The sequence below is a fragment of the Delphinapterus leucas genome, chromosome 1 (assembly GCF_059928025.1).
Source record: "Delphinapterus leucas isolate spDelLeu-1000000601 "Yukka" chromosome 1, BTC_Dleu_Yukka2, whole genome shotgun sequence".
In the NCBI taxonomy this organism is placed as follows: Eukaryota; Metazoa; Chordata; class Mammalia; order Artiodactyla; family Monodontidae; genus Delphinapterus; species Delphinapterus leucas.
In genome coordinates, this window is record NC_143129.1 from 166,028,662 (window position 1) to 166,043,786 (window position 15,125).

Genomic DNA, 15,125 nt, shown 5'->3' on the forward strand with positions numbered 1-15,125 from the left:
GGGCGCTCCAGTGCGGGCCCGCGGGACTCCTCCTGCTGCTCGCGGCGGCCCGCGAGGGGACGGCGCGCGCTCCCCTCGCGGGCGGCCACTCGCGCGCGCAGCGGTAGTGTTGCCTGCGAGTTTCCCAAGTTCACACAGGCCCTGGGTTGGCATGGCAACCAGGCAACCTGTTCCACAGCCGCCTGCCTTCTCCGCACATGCCGCTGCCAAAGCCAGGGCCGGGGCCCGAGCCTATCCCATGATGCACAGCGCCAGCCCAGTCCCCAGTGGGCCGCCATGTTGTCGGAGTGAAAGGTAAGGGGGAGCGAGAGCGCCGGAGAGAGAAGATCGGGGGGCTGAAATCCATCTTCATCCTACCGCTCCGCCCGTGAGTACCCGCACCCCGCCAGCCCCAAACGCTGCTCCGGACCCCCAGCGAGCAGATTATCCCTTTGTATTGGTGTTTGAGAGCGGCTGGGGGGGTGAGAAGGGCTTTGGAAAAGCCGCCGGGGCCCTGGCTGAGGCTTCTCACTCGCTGTTCCTCGTACATGTTTTGGAGTCAGCAGCAAGGCCCCTATTGTTATCAAAGGAGGGAGGGGGTGGGGAGCTGGGTCGAAGAGAGGAAAATGCCGGGGCTTTAGGCCCGGGCCCAGGGCATAGACGTGTCTCTACATTTCTGCTCGGCCCCGTTGGAGCCACTGAAGATTGATGTTGCCATTCGGGTTGCTTTTTTGATGGGTTTGCGAAGCCCCGAGTCTTCTGTGTGGCCATGAAGTGTAATTCTGTGCCACTCAGGATTTCTTCGACTTCTTGAGCTCCCGTGGCAGCGCCGAAGCAAGAGGAACAATAAATCGCTTTAGAAGCAGCCGTGGCCCTCGTCTGCAGACGAGACCCACCATGGGGGAACTTTGCGATCCTTAAATGTGGAGAAGTAGGCGATCAGGAAGTTTCAGATCTCTTTTTAGGCTCCTGGGTACTTGTGGCCTTTTGTTTCTGTGAGAGCTTGTTTTTGGTGGGTTCTTCCTCTTTGAGCCTCCCTATATTGGTGCGTGTCTGTCTTAACTCTTAAGAAGCGTTCATGCCTTCGTAGTAGGTAAACAGATACACAATACTAGATAGTTTTTAGTCCTCGTGGACGTCCTTGGTAAACCTAGATCGTTTAATACTTGTCGGTACCACTCCCACGTCAAGTGAGGAATACACTCCCGTACCCCCCCGCCACTATATTCCCCCCTCCCCCACATTATCAGGAAAGGTTTTATTCTCCCTGTAAGTTGAAGGGTTGTTACTCTTCATTGTCCAATTAAGAGAATACTGTTCTTAGTTACATCAATTCGTTCACTTCCTTCTCTGCCTGAGATTAAGAACGGCATTTTATGAGGCTTTTTTGGGATTCTCTTTTAAAGTCAGTTATTGCTGAAATCATAGGTTTGTGGTTTTAGCTTTTTGTTTGTTTTATGAAAAAAAATCAAAACTCACCAAGATAGACGTGGGTGGCTCCCGATGCAGTTTTAGTAAGCAAAATAAACATTTTGACCCGTTGCTAGTTTTAACTTTATAAAACACGCTTGGGTGCTGTTTATTCTTTATCTGGGTTTTTGGCAAATACTGGATTCTGAACTGAGCATTTTGCCTTAGCCACAATTGGATTCATTTTGTTCAAGGCCACGGCTTTTTGAAGTTGTGTTTGAAGTTTAGTTTGGGTTTGAGATGAACTGCTTTAAAATAAATTTATGACCACAGAATTTTTTTTTTTCCAGTGTGGTAAAAATAAACACCTTTTAAACCACAAAGAATTTTAGTAAATAAAAGGTGAGCAGTGGAGATAGATTAGATCATGTTCCTTTGTTTGAAATAAAGCCTGTTAGTGATATTAAAACAAAACAAAAACAACTTTGGTGTAAACAGTTTGAAAACTGTGGAAAACTAGAATCAGCACTTATTTTTAGTTGCTTAAAAACTTATTTTTAATGTACCATTTGTAAAAAAGAAAAGTCACATTTCAGGTGCTAACACATAACTTTTTAGTGGGTTTGAGAGTTCTTTAAAAGGCATCAGCAATTTAAATGTTTTCTATTATTTAAGTGACTGATTTCTTAATTTTTATGTTGTAGTTGCCAAGATATTACAAAACTACCCAAGAAACTTGTTAATTGCTTAGGTATTTGCTCACTTTCAAAATGTCCCTTCTGCCAGGTTTTCTCTAGTTTGAGAAACTGCCTTGCCTCATTAGGTAAAGCAGGAAGTCTCAGGGGATACAGATAGCTTTACAAAAGCCAATTGTTTTGTTTGAACATTTTTATAGGAACCCTCCCCCCGCCTCCCCCTCTCCCCCATGCCTTGATAGAATGAAGTTGTGGTTGGGTGTGTTTCAGTGGTGAATACCTTTTTCATTCGGAAGTTCTTTGTTAAATAAGTATTACGGCAAATCTTTACGGCAAATCTTTTATTTCAGAAAAGGTTGCATTTGCTCTTTTAGGAATCCGCTTAGGGACTGGAGCTCCATTGCTTTAACTGGTGGGAACTGAATTCCTTGGGCCTCAGCATGGTGACTTTGAATTTACCAAAAACTTTTATATCTATTATTTTGATTAAAAAAAAAACTTGTGAGTCACAGAGAAAGAATTTCTTTAATTTTCTAGATGAGGAAACAGGTTCAGGGAGGTTGTAGTTTAGTGGTAAAACTTTAGTTTTAGGACTCCTGGTTAGCTCTACAACAAAGATGGTTTGATACTCCCTTGTGGAAGAAAATGGGACTGGCTACTATTGGTAATAAGAGGGCAGTGAGTTCTTTTGAAAATCAAACAGGAAGGCATTAGGCTGGTTAGGACTTTGCTAGTACCAATGGTAAACACAGCTATGACTTTCCGGTTTTGGTATTTAAGCATGAACATGATTCTGTTCGTGAAAGCAGAAACTGAAGTCCAGAAAGATGGACTACTTCAGTATGGTTCTAAGATGGATTGGAATTGTTAACTGAAACTAGGCATTTCCAAATTAGGCTTTGAACAAATTACAAATCTTCTTACTCCTGTCTTCAGAACATGAATTAGTTGTGAGAAGCGAATGCTTCTTTATCAGGATGTTTATTCTTTTTTTTTTTTTAAATTTTATTTATTTTTGGCTGCGTTGGGTCTTTGTTGCTGCGTACGGACTTTCTCTAGTTGCGGCGATCGGGGGCTGCTCTTTGTTGCGGCGCATGTGCTTCTCATTGCGGTGGCTTCTCATTGCGGTGGCTTCTCTTGTTGTGGAGCATGGGCTCTAGGCACGTGGGCTTCAGTAGTTGTGGCACGCGGGCTCAGTAGTTGTGGCTTGCAGGCTCTAGAGTGCAGGCTCAATAGTTGTGGTGCACGGGCTTAGTTGCTCCGTGGCATGTGGAATCTCCCCGGGCCAGGGCTCGAACCTGTGTCTCCTGCATTGGCAGGCGGATTCTTTTTTTTTTTTTTTTTTTTTAAGTGGTACACGGGCCTCTCACTGTAGTGGCCTCTCCCGCTGCGGAGCACAGGCTCCGCACGCGCAGGCTCAGCGGCCACGGCTCATGGGCCCAGCTGCTCCGCGGCATGTGGGATCTTCCCGGACCCGGGGCACGAACCCGTGTCCCCCTGCATCGGCAGGCGGACTCTCAACCACTGCGCCACCAGGGAAGCCCACAGGCAGATTCTTAACCACTGCGCCACCAGGGAAGTCCAGGATGTTTATTCTATACCGAGAAATAGTTTAATAGATTTCTTATAAATCTTTTGAGTCTGTTTTTGAAATGTCACTGTAGGGCTAAAGAGAGATAAGGCATTTGTAGCAGTGGACTTTTAGGTTGGTAGCCTTGAAATTAGACTCTAGTGGCTCTGGACAGGTATGTTCTATTTGGTAACTGGTTATTTTGAAGCTTTTTTTTTTTTTTTCTTAAGCACCCATACATAGGCTGTTCTATGTTTTCTACAAATGTAGTTTTTGATTTTAAGAAACATATTAGTAATGTTTCATAGTAACATTTTGGAGATTCTTTGTTGATCCTTCCAGAGAAGAATAGCAGACTCAAGTGAGAGAAATAGTATCTGTTTTGGTTTACTGGGGTGTGGTAGCAAGGGGGTTGGTAGAAGAACGAGGCTTGGGTGCATACAGATTTGGGTTTGAATCCCTCCTTCACAGCTCACTAGCTGAATGACCTCGGGCACATCACATAACTTTTCCTCCGTACCTCAGTGTTTTATCTGTAAAATAGGAATGATCAGAAAAAATGTTTGCAATATATTTGCCATACAATTATTATTGTATTGAAGCATTTCTTTTTTTACAGTGTTACTTTTTATGTAAGGTGAGTGTTTGAATTTGGTTTGGTCTCATCTCTGACTCTGTAAGAGTCAGAGTACTAATAGAATGATGATGTGATTACAATTATAATTGTAAGTTCTTGGCAAAAATGCATGTACAGCAGCTGAGAAGAAGTTTCAGGCTAGGAACATTCTGTTGCTGTTCTTAGTCAGAGGGCCTTATTTAAGCTTTTTTTCAGAGCATCCCATGAATACGTTGGACATTTTAAAGGATCCTTTCGTTTTTGACACTCTTGAGTCATTGCTAATTATATATGGGGTTTGGTTGGTTTATTTATGTATGTATGTATTTATTTATTTATGGCTACGTTGGGTCTTTGTTGCTGCGTGCGGGCTTTCTCTAGTTGCTGCGAGTTGGGGCTACTCTTCGTTGCAGTGCGCAGGCTTCTCATTGCGGTGGCTTCTCTTCTTGCCATACACGGGCTCTAGGCGCGTGGGCTTCAGTAGTTGTGGCTCTTGGGCTCTAGAGCACAGGCTCAGTAGTTGTGGCGCACAGGCTTAGTTGTTCTGTGGCTTGTGGGATCTTCCTGGCCCAGGGCTTGAACCTGTGTCCCCTGCATTGGCAGGTAGATTCTTAACCACTGCGCCACCAGGGAAGCCCGAAGTTTCAGTTTAGAAAATTATGTATGTGTTGCAAAACATTTAGCTGCTTGGTAGAAACTGGTTTTAGATGATATATTGCAAAAGCCAGGGGTCTCATGTTTTTATCTTGGTGCATATATCAAGTTATGTTTTAAAAAAGGCAAATTTTAAACATTTGTAACCTGTTTGTCCTTAGGTGTTGGTGGAATGAGCGTTGCATGTGTCTTGAAGAGAAAAGCAGTGCTTTGGCAGGACTCTTTCAGCCCCCACCTGAAACATCACCCTCAAGAACCAGCTAATCCCAACATGCCTGTTGTTTTGACATCTGGAACAGGGTCGCAAGCGCAGCCACAACCAGCTGCAAATCAGGCTCTTGCAGCTGGGACACACTCCAGCCCTGTCCCAGGATCCATAGGAGTTGCAGGCCGTTCCCAGGACGACGCTATGGTGGACTACTTCTTTCAGAGGCAGCATGGTGAGCAGCTTGGGGGAGGAGGAAGTGGTGGAGGCGGCTATAATAATAGCAAACATCGATGGCCTACTGGGGATAACATTCATGCAGAACATCAGGTAAAAAACGTTCACTATTTCAGCTTTGAAACTCTTTATAATCACTGTCCACTTAGGATATCTACTTTCAGTGAATGTCTTTAAAAGCCTTAATTGCTAATGATTTCATTTGGTCTAAACTAAACAGTCACTTGTTTTAAAGCAGGGGTCCCCAACCCCTGGTCCGCAGACCGGTACCGGGCTGTGACCTGTTAGGAGCCGGGCTGCACAGCAGGAGGTGAACGGCGTGCGAGCTAGTGAAGCTGCATCTGCCGCTCCCCATCGCCCGCATTACCACCTGAACCATCCACCCCCTGCCCCGCCCCCGTCCGTGGAAAAATTGTCTTCCATAAAACTGGTCCCTGGTGCCAAAAAGGTTGGGGACCACTGTTTTAAAGGATGATTGTTGTAATGTTGTCACCGAGTCATTTTATCGTTCTGGCGCTAAAGAGCAAATGACCAATTCATTTAAAGAAAGACTTAAGCTTGTTCTAATGTGCACGTTGCATTTCTGAGTATACTTTTTTGCTCTTAACATATAATCTTTTAAGGTCTGTTTGAGCTGTTTATAGCCCGAATACATATTTTAGAGCTTTTCCTGTTGGGTGTTGGTGACTTCTGTTTTTAAGATGTTATGGTTGAAAGTAGTAGGAAGTTGATAAAAAATCAGCTGCTCAAGTGAACTGATATATCTCATGTTTTGTATAGAGAGGAGTGGTTGTAGCTTTTAGGTTTTAATCCTCTTTGTTCTCTTGTTCTAAGCACTTGTTTTATTTGGTTAATTTTAACATGCTTGCTTTTACTAATCCAAGACCAAAGCTGGAATCACAGCATATTTTACTGAGAAGAGAGTTTAGCTGTGTTTGCTGACTTCCTGATGGTGATGAAACGGTTAGAATGTTTTCATCCCGCTATTCTTTGGAATTGGGTATAGGTTGAATTTGCAAAGGTTTATTTTATGTTGCCGGTATCTGAGTACTGACCAGCAAAAAGAACTGACGTCTTTCATGAGGCCTCTAGTGCTTCTGTTCTTTAGAAACAAGTCAGTCACACGCACACTTGCAAATCTGTGCTCTCAGTTGTGCTTCCCCTTGACCCTTCCAAGACAGGCAGCCAGTGTACCACAGTTCTTTACCATAGTAGAAATGGGGAGGTGGAATTTGTCAACAGAAATTTATTGAGCATATTGATCATAGGTCTTTGGTTTATTGGAACAACCATCAGTGCTACTTCGTAAGCATCTACTATGTGTAGGTGAGCAGTACTAAGAAATATGAGGTATAGGGGGCTTCTTCTTTGGTACTTAGGGCACTTTTTATCTTTCTTATGTGTCTGTTACTTAAGGTACTATATTTGTTTCCTATTTGCTTGGAGTCTTGGAGGTGGGGATCAAATTTTATTCATTTCGGTATCCCAGTTCCTAGAATTTGGCATGTGATAGAGCTTCAGAAGAAAGTTATTGAATGCATAAGCCCCTAATCCTGTGGCCTTAAAATAAAGCTGGGGGAAAAGGACATTGTCATAAAGAAAAGGGCCTTGGATGCCAGGCTAAGGTTTAATTCAGTAGGCAGCAGGAGTTTTTATTGTGTATGTATGGAGTGGCTTTTATCCAGTGGTGTTTTGGGAAGGTTGAGTTGACAGTAAGAGATTGGAGTTGGTGAGGGCTGAGACTAATTGGATAACTACTGTAACAGCCCTGGTGTGAGCAGTGGAAAAGATGGGATGGGACCCAGAAATGCACAGAATTGGTGATTGAATTAGAAAGTTTTGGTCCCTGGGAAAATGAAGTAATAGAGTAAAAGGAATATAGAGGGGAATCTGGTTTGTGGACAAGGTAATTAAATTTGGTAGAATACATGTTGAATTTGAGATGTAGGCAGCTGTGTGTGTAGAGTGAGACCAAGGTGGGAGGTGTTTGGTTTGGATGGTATCTGTCTAGGGGGCAAAGGTGGAAGGCCTGTAACTTTTGCGTTATTTGGCTAAACATTGTTTAAAAATCATGAACGTTGGTTTTTAAAATCTTTATTATGATTTATAAAAGATCTGTAAAATTATAGATATTTTATAATTTATAGATAAATTTGTAAATTTAGAGATATTATAGATCTGTAAAATCTTGTGTTGGCTTTTCTAATGATGGGCTGATGGGTAAAAGCTGAAAGGAGAATCGAGGTGCTTGGCTTGTTCTTCGCTAGGTGGGCAAGTCAGACTCTGGGTCAGTCCTTAGCAGAGCTCTAAGATCTAAAATCTGGTTGTGCTGTGCTGTGCTGTGCTGTGAAGGCTTACTCTGGGCTCTAGTGCTGAGCCACATCATACGGAATCACATCTGACTTTTTGACCAGTTTTATCCAGGTCAGTTAGCAAACCACAGTTGATGTTAAATGGCAAAACCTGTTCATACCAAGGGGGCCTAAACCAGTGACCCAACTTGGAATTGGCACTCATCATACACAGTTCTGTTGGTCTGGATATGTGGTATAATGGACATCCTTAGGGTAGGATTAGGGTAGTTGCTGTGTTGCAGTGTGGGCCACCCACAAATTACCTCTCCTGTAGTCATCAGAGTGTACTGTAACTTACTGGTTTTGGTGTTGAGCTTAACCTCCTGGACTGAACTATGCTAGGGCAGAGACTGTTGTGTTTTTCATGCCCCTTTCCCAGGAGGTGTGTGAAGTTTTTGTGTTGATTGAATGAGGGAAGACCACGAAGTTCTTCAGATTTGCACTCAGGTAAAGCAGTGAATCACAGCTCAGCTGTCCTGCTGGCAATAGGTAGTGGCCACTTGATGGCAATACTGTCCTGGCAATAGGTAGTGGCCACTTGCTCAAGCAGCAGTGGAGAGTGTAATATAATTGAAGAGTGGGGGGCATATCTGTCTGTGGAGAATCACTGTGCCGAGGGGTCTCAGTTGCAGCACGCGGGATCTGCGTTGTGCCCTGTTTAGTTGCAGCATGCGGGATCTTTAGTTGTGGCATGCATGGGGGATCTAGTTCCCTGACCAGGGATCGAACCCGGGCCCCCTGCATTGGGAGCCCAGAGTCTTACCCACTGAGCCACCAGGGAAGTCCTCTGTATTTGTCTTTTCTACCTTAAGAATATAAACATATTAAATATCACTTGTTTTAATACATAAAATTATTGTATTTGGTACAGTTAGAATCTTTAAAGTCCTCATTTTTGGGCCAGATTGAGGTCTTTGGAGGGGAGTGAGGGAAAGAAGTACCATGAATTTTTCTTTTCTTTTTTGGCCTGTAAAATTTACTCATAGTAAACAAGACAATGGATGTGGATCAAGATATTATGTATAAAACACTAGAGGGAATTCCCTGGCGGTACAGCGGTTAGGACTTGGCGCTTTCACTGCTAGGGCCCAGGTTCAGTCCCTGGTCAGGGCACTAAGATCCCACAAGCTGTGTGGCTCGGCCAAAAAAGAAAAAACAGGAAAACACGTCTCCCTAAGTAAATAATATTGTTTAAAAATGCTGCTTACAAAACTTACATATTTATTTTAACAGTAATTTTTATAACTTCAGATCTTTTCTAAAGGTTTCATCATGTGAAAGCCAGGGTCAGGTCTTTGACTTGTGATTATTTTATTCTCTCATTGTGAAATCTGTTTTCTCTGTAAACTGTTGTGAGATAGTGTGTGTGATGAAATAGGGAAAAAATTTTAAGGTTGATCAGTTGAACTGTGGCCTCTGTACTAGATTTTAAGGGGCAGAGATAGGTTAAAAACTCTGCATTGGGAGAAAGGAAAGTTAGAGGACAACTCCAGAGTTTTCTTGCTTTTGTTAGTAGTCTTTTGGTGCTAGGTGTTATCAGTATCCACCATAGATTGACAGCTGGTGGGAGATATTCTAGATAGCCAGGCAGAATTCAGTGGATGAATTCTTTGACTCTATTATTTGCACTCACACCCCCCCCCTTTCTTTTTCCACTTGGTAACGTTGTCTTCTAGTCGTATCCTGACATGTCTATCCTTCTTAATCTCTGGTAGCTGTGAGTTAATCCTTACACTTTATAATTAATAAATACTATGTCAAACTGGGAGGGAACCCAAGTATTCGCATACTGAGAATCTCCTCATTCCCTGGAGATCTTTTTCTGTTGCCCCTGCTCTTTGACTCTGTTAGACCATTCGTCTCTTTTCTTTCTGGGTAGATTGCTTAGATTCCTCAGCATTTGGGTCAGTGGCATTTAGTTAACATGGTTTAAAGCTGAGTAATCAATGCTTTCATGTTTTTCAATGTTTTCTGTTTCACTTGTACTCTTGGAGCCTTTTTCATTATATTTGGAGTTCACAGAGACTTAAAACGTTACATACTTGCTCAAAAGGATCATCAGCAGGTGTTCTTTGACTATAACTTTAAGAATGATTTTCCAGTGTTAAGGATTAGATTGCAGTGTAAAAAAAAAAGTATTCATTCTCTAATGCTGTGTGATACTAGATTGTATGTGCCTCCGAGGTGGCACCTTGCGGCAGTTTATGATATATCTTTACTTTGTTTTGTTTCAAAAGGTTTTTGCTGTGGAATTAGGAAAAAAATTTATAGGATAGGTGGTAATGAGATGCAGTAATGGGAAAATAGGGGTATGTTAGGAAGATGAAAGGGTTAAATGTAGAATTTAGAAATACATACCAGAGTGGTGGGTTGTAGAATCTGCTCTGGGTGTGGCCAAAGAAAAGAGGGAAATGGGATGAATCATGAGATTCTTAGTAAGAGAAAAACACAGTAGTTCTCAGGAAGAGGTGTGTTTCAGATTTCAGTTTGGATGTGGTTGAAAGTGCTTTGTAAATCATAAAGTGATATGATATTGTTTTTCATCACAACTCTCTGTACTTGCATACGAGACACATCTTTTGTGCATGTGTCCATTTTCTCTCGGACAACAGCGTTTGCTTAATATTTTCTACAGGCTGAGCCTGAGTACAGAATTACGCTTCTCGGTGTTGTGGAAAAACTTAAAAAAGAAATGTTCTAGCCCTTGCTTAGGATCTATTCACTCTTGGGAAATGACTTAACACTCATAGAGAAACACAGGACTGACAGTTAACACGATGCCAAGAGAGTACTAAGTACTGAGGATAGGGTAAGAGTTTTTGTTGTTGAGGAATTTCTTCCCTAATTTTTACATTCACTTTCTGTATCTTCTAGATGTAATAAAGAGCTGTAAATGGGAGTGTGGCTTCAGCTCAGTAGAATGCTCTGGCATTTTGCTCCCTGCTACGAATATTGTGAGAAGTGGTGGTCAGTGATTGGCAATAGGTTGGGTGAATTTAATATTTGGAAACTTGATTGAAGAACTCGGGCTGAAGGGTGTACATGGCATTGGTGGTAAAACCTGCAGTTGAAGAGGAGTGTTCGTCGTTTTTTTCATGTAATATTTTTTGAGTATTGTTTTTAAATTGCGTGTTAATAGTTTCAGAAGATTTAGTATATGTGGATTTGTCTATTTATTGCCTTTAGTAAATGCTCTTTTATGTTTAAAATACCTTTCTTAGTGTTTTTATGAATCTCATTAGGAAAACTCTCTTAGGTTTGTGGAAATTGGGGGCCCTAAAGATTTTTTTTTAAAAGCATTTCCTGTTTAATTCTTTATTTTTATTTTATTTTATTCTTATTAATTAATTTATTTTTGGCTGCCTTTGGTCTTCGTTGCTGTGTGCAGGCTTTCTCTAGTTGCGGCGAACAGGGGCTACCCTTCGCCACGGTGCGCAGGCTTTTCATTGTGGTGGCTTTTCTTGTTGCAGAGCACGGGCCCTGGGCGCGCGGGCTTCAGTAGTTGTGGCACGTGGGCTCAAGAGCGCAGGCTCAGTAGTTGTGGCACACGGGCTTAGGTGCTCCATGGCACGTGGGATATTCCAGGACCAGGGCTAGAACCCGTGTCCCCTGCATTGGCAGGCGGATTCTTAACCACTGCGCTGCCAGGGAAGTCCCTAAAGATTTTTTATACCTGCTTTATTGATACATAATTCATCCACTTAAAGTGTACAATTCATTGGTTTTTAGTATATTCGCAGAGTCGTGCAGCCATCACCACAATCAGTTTTAGAACATTTTCATTATTCCTCGCAATCTGTACCAGCAGCAGTCACTCTCCAGCCTTAGGTAGCCACCAGTCTCCTTTCTGTGTCTATGCATTTGTCTCTTCTGGGCATTTCGTATAAATGGAATCATACAGTATGTGGTCCTTTGTGACTGGCTTCTTTCGCTTAACAGTGCTTTAAAGGTTCATCTGTCTTGTAGCATGGATCAGTACCTCATTCCTTTTTATTTCTGAATAATAGTCTGTTTTATAGATATACAGCACATTTTATTTATCCATTTATCAGTTGATGGGCCTTTGGGTGGTTTCTACGTTTTGGCTATTGTGAACAGTACTATTGTGAACATTCGTGTACAAGTTTTTGTCTTGACATATACTTTCATTTCTTTGGGGTACGTAAAGATTTTTAAAGGTACATAAGTCTAATATACAGGCACAAAAATAATGGAGATTTCTTCACTGATGCCGGTGCTTTTTAGAAATAGAGTTTGGAGGTTACTTTATCTACAGCTTTACACCATGGATTGGAATTTTTCCAAGTGACAAGTTTTACTGGGCCTAACGGCAACTTTCTTCTCTATCTATGAAGAATGTGTTTTCAGGTTAACAGCATAAATAAACTTGTTTACAACCCCGGGAAGAGGAATGCTTACATTATAAAGAACAGGTGTTTTCAGGGAGCTCTGTTCTTTAGATGTCATGAATATACAGTTAGTTGATCTGCTAATGACAAATAATTTTTCTCTATTAAAGAAAGTTTCCCCAAGGACTTTAACAAGGGAATGGTTCATTAACTTAATCCTAGTTATCATATGTGTTTAAAAGCACCGTATCTGCTGTTAAGTAAAAAATAATCTTTAATTTGCTAAGAATTTATTGATTCAGATTGTCCTTTTTTCCCCCCAACTGGCCAAATTAGGGAGCTACTGCTTATTTAGGTCAGAAGCCTAGTGAAATAAAAAACAATGAAATTAATATGTTGCTCTTTCTCCAGAGAAACTTACAGTTTCATGAAGGGAGGAAGGAATTATAAAGAAAGTTGTTTCAAAATGAGGATTTCAGTGAGTGTCTGTATTGAAATGACTGCTAAGATGGGGCTGTCGTGTGTTTGGGTGGCAGAAACAAATCAGGTGAGAATAATTTTATAGATACAGTTCCTTTATTTATTAACTTATTATCTAGAAAATAGGCTGTAAGCTCTGTGTATCCATTAAGAGTGATGTACGTGGAAAAAGGACTGTGGGGAAATATGGCAAAATATTACTTTTATTTATGTGGGAGGGGAGATTATAGGTAATTTGGTTTCTTGTACATTTTGAATTTTTACAAATTTCAAACCCTGAAATTTTTTTTTTTTTTTTGGCTGCGCTATGTGGCTTGCGGGATCTTAGTTAACTAGGGACTGAACTCGGGCCCACCGCAGTGAAAGTGCCTGGTGCTAACCACTGAACTGCGAGAGAACTTAAACCCAGAAATTTTTATATGTTAAAAAAAGAAAAAAGACAAATTTTATACCTTCTATTAAGAGTTTGGTTTACCATATTGAATGAAAGCGAATTGGTGAATTGATACATTTCCAGTGGAATTTTGGTGTTGGAAAAGATCTTAGGGGCTTCCTTGGTGCACACTGGTTAAGAATCTGCCTGCTGATAAAGGGGACACGGGTTCGAGCCCTGGTGCGGGATGATCCCACATGCTGCGGAGCAACTAAGCCCATGCGCCACAGCTACTGAGCCTGTGCTCTAGAGCCCACGAGCCACAACTACTTAGGCTGCATGCCACAACTACTGAAGCCCGCATGCCTAGAGTCTGTGCTCCGCAGCAAGAGAAACCACCGCAATGAGAAGCCCGCAAACTGCAACAGAGTAGCCCCCGCTTCCCACAACTAGAGAAAGCCTGCGTGCAGAAATGAAGACCCAACACAGCCATAAATGAATGAATGAAAGAAAAAGATCTTAGAAATCATTTAACTCTTTTTCCAGTGCAGTGGTTTCCTTTACATTAATTATCTCTGTTTTAATTAAAAGAATGTTAGTGAGTGTGTTGAACTGAGGTTGTTAGGATGGGTTGAGTGTATCTAATGAGATCTAGAGGTACTTTTTTTTTTTTTTTTTGTGGTACGCGGGCCTCTCACTGTTGTGGCCTCTCCCGTTGCGGAGCACAGGCTCCGGACGCGCAGGCCCAGTGGCCATGGCTCATGGGCCCAGCCGCTCCGCGGCATGTGGGATCTTCCCGGACCGGGACACGAACCCGCGTCCCCTGCATCGGCAGGCAGACTCTCAACCACTGCGCCACCAGGGAAGCCCCTAGAGGTACTTTTATTTTAGTATTGAGTACGTTTCTGTATCTATAAGTTTTATGGACATGTACTCCGTAAGCTGTGTGGCAGAACTGATCCAGTCTTTTTATATATGATTTGAACCACCATTAACTCTGTGTTGTTTTTTGTTATTTCCATTTTATGGATGGGGAAATGCGGGGTCAGAAAAATGAGATGCCGTGTTTTAAGGTGATCAGCGCATGCTCTTTCCACAAGACCAATCTGTTTGGAGACCTTACTGTTCTTCATCATGGAGTAGTCAGCTTATCCATAACACACACACATTGGCCTCTTTTACACATTTTCACACATTTTAAACTGCACTTGTTGCTCATATATTTATAATTTAGGGACACCAGTAAAAGTTTAGTTTGCACATCTAATTATAGGAGCCCAGTACTTGATGCATAATAGATGCTCAATAAGTGGCATGTTCAAACAGATGACCTTCAAAACTGAATTCATTAGTTTCATTCCCTATATCCTATTTCTGTGTGTGGCATCTCCATTGCAGGCAACCCAGGAATCTTAGATTCCTGCCTCCTGCCTCAAACAGTTCCAAGGTTATATCTGTATTGCCTTATTTGATAGGCTCATATTTCTTGCTTGGACATTTACAGTAGTCTTCTGACTGTTCTTTTGCACCCTCCCTCTTTTCTTCCTTCTGGCTATTTTCTGTGTTGCTGCCAAATTGTTATTTCTGAAGACACGAATCTGCTTATGTCTCATCCTTGCCTAAATTTTGTTTTTGGCTTTTCGGTTGCTTTTAGGATAATTAACTTTCAATCTCCTCAGCATAGCGTAGTGCACACACTTCGTGCTCTGAGATAGCTTACCTCTCCAGTCTTTACTGGCACTCCACTTCAGCTTTATTGAAGTATCCTAATTTTCTGAACACACATGCTATTTTTTATAGTTTGTGCAATTCCTTAATGTAGTTGTGCTATTTTCATTTATGTAGTTTTCTCTTCTTGGAATCTCCTTCCTTCCTCATCCACTTAGCTACTTTCCTCATCTTCAACTAAAGTATCTTTATCTCTGATAAACCTTCCCCTTTACTTACCTCTTTTCTTATAGGTTGGGTGTCCTCTTTTGGTGCTACCATCATTTGGTACACATCTTTATTGAAGCATTCGGCTCCCAGTATTGGAGTTAAATATTTACTTTTTCCTTCACCATTGGGTGCTAGTAATCTGTTTCAAAACAGATTCTTGGGCTTAAGTCCAGACCTACTGAATCAAAATATCCAGTGATGAGATGGAGTTTATGTATGTTTTAAAAACAACTCCCGGGTTATCTTCATGTCCACCTCGGTTAAG

The 15,125-nt window shown here is 41.9% G+C and overlaps 1 protein-coding gene across 24 annotated transcripts in view; it reads left to right on the forward strand.

The window, feature by feature from the left end:
• The first annotated feature begins 238 nt into the window (after positions 1 to 238).
• Positions 239 to 15,125, forward strand: part of PUM1 (pumilio RNA binding family member 1) — a 129,690-nt gene continuing 114,803 nt past the window's right edge. For 6 of the 24 annotated variants that reach the window (XM_089897310.1, XM_089897342.1, XM_089897324.1 and 3 more), the window contains exons 1-2: positions 240 to 367; positions 5,086 to 5,459. In XM_089897310.1, the coding sequence (XP_089753436.1) occupies positions 5,097 to 5,459 (363 nt within the window). In that variant the 5' untranslated portion in view covers positions 240 to 367; positions 5,086 to 5,096. Of the gene's footprint in view, positions 368 to 5,085; positions 5,460 to 15,125 lie in introns of those variants that run through there. The other 18 variants (XM_089897329.1, XM_089897333.1, XM_089897369.1 and 15 more) reach the window with 6 other exon arrangements.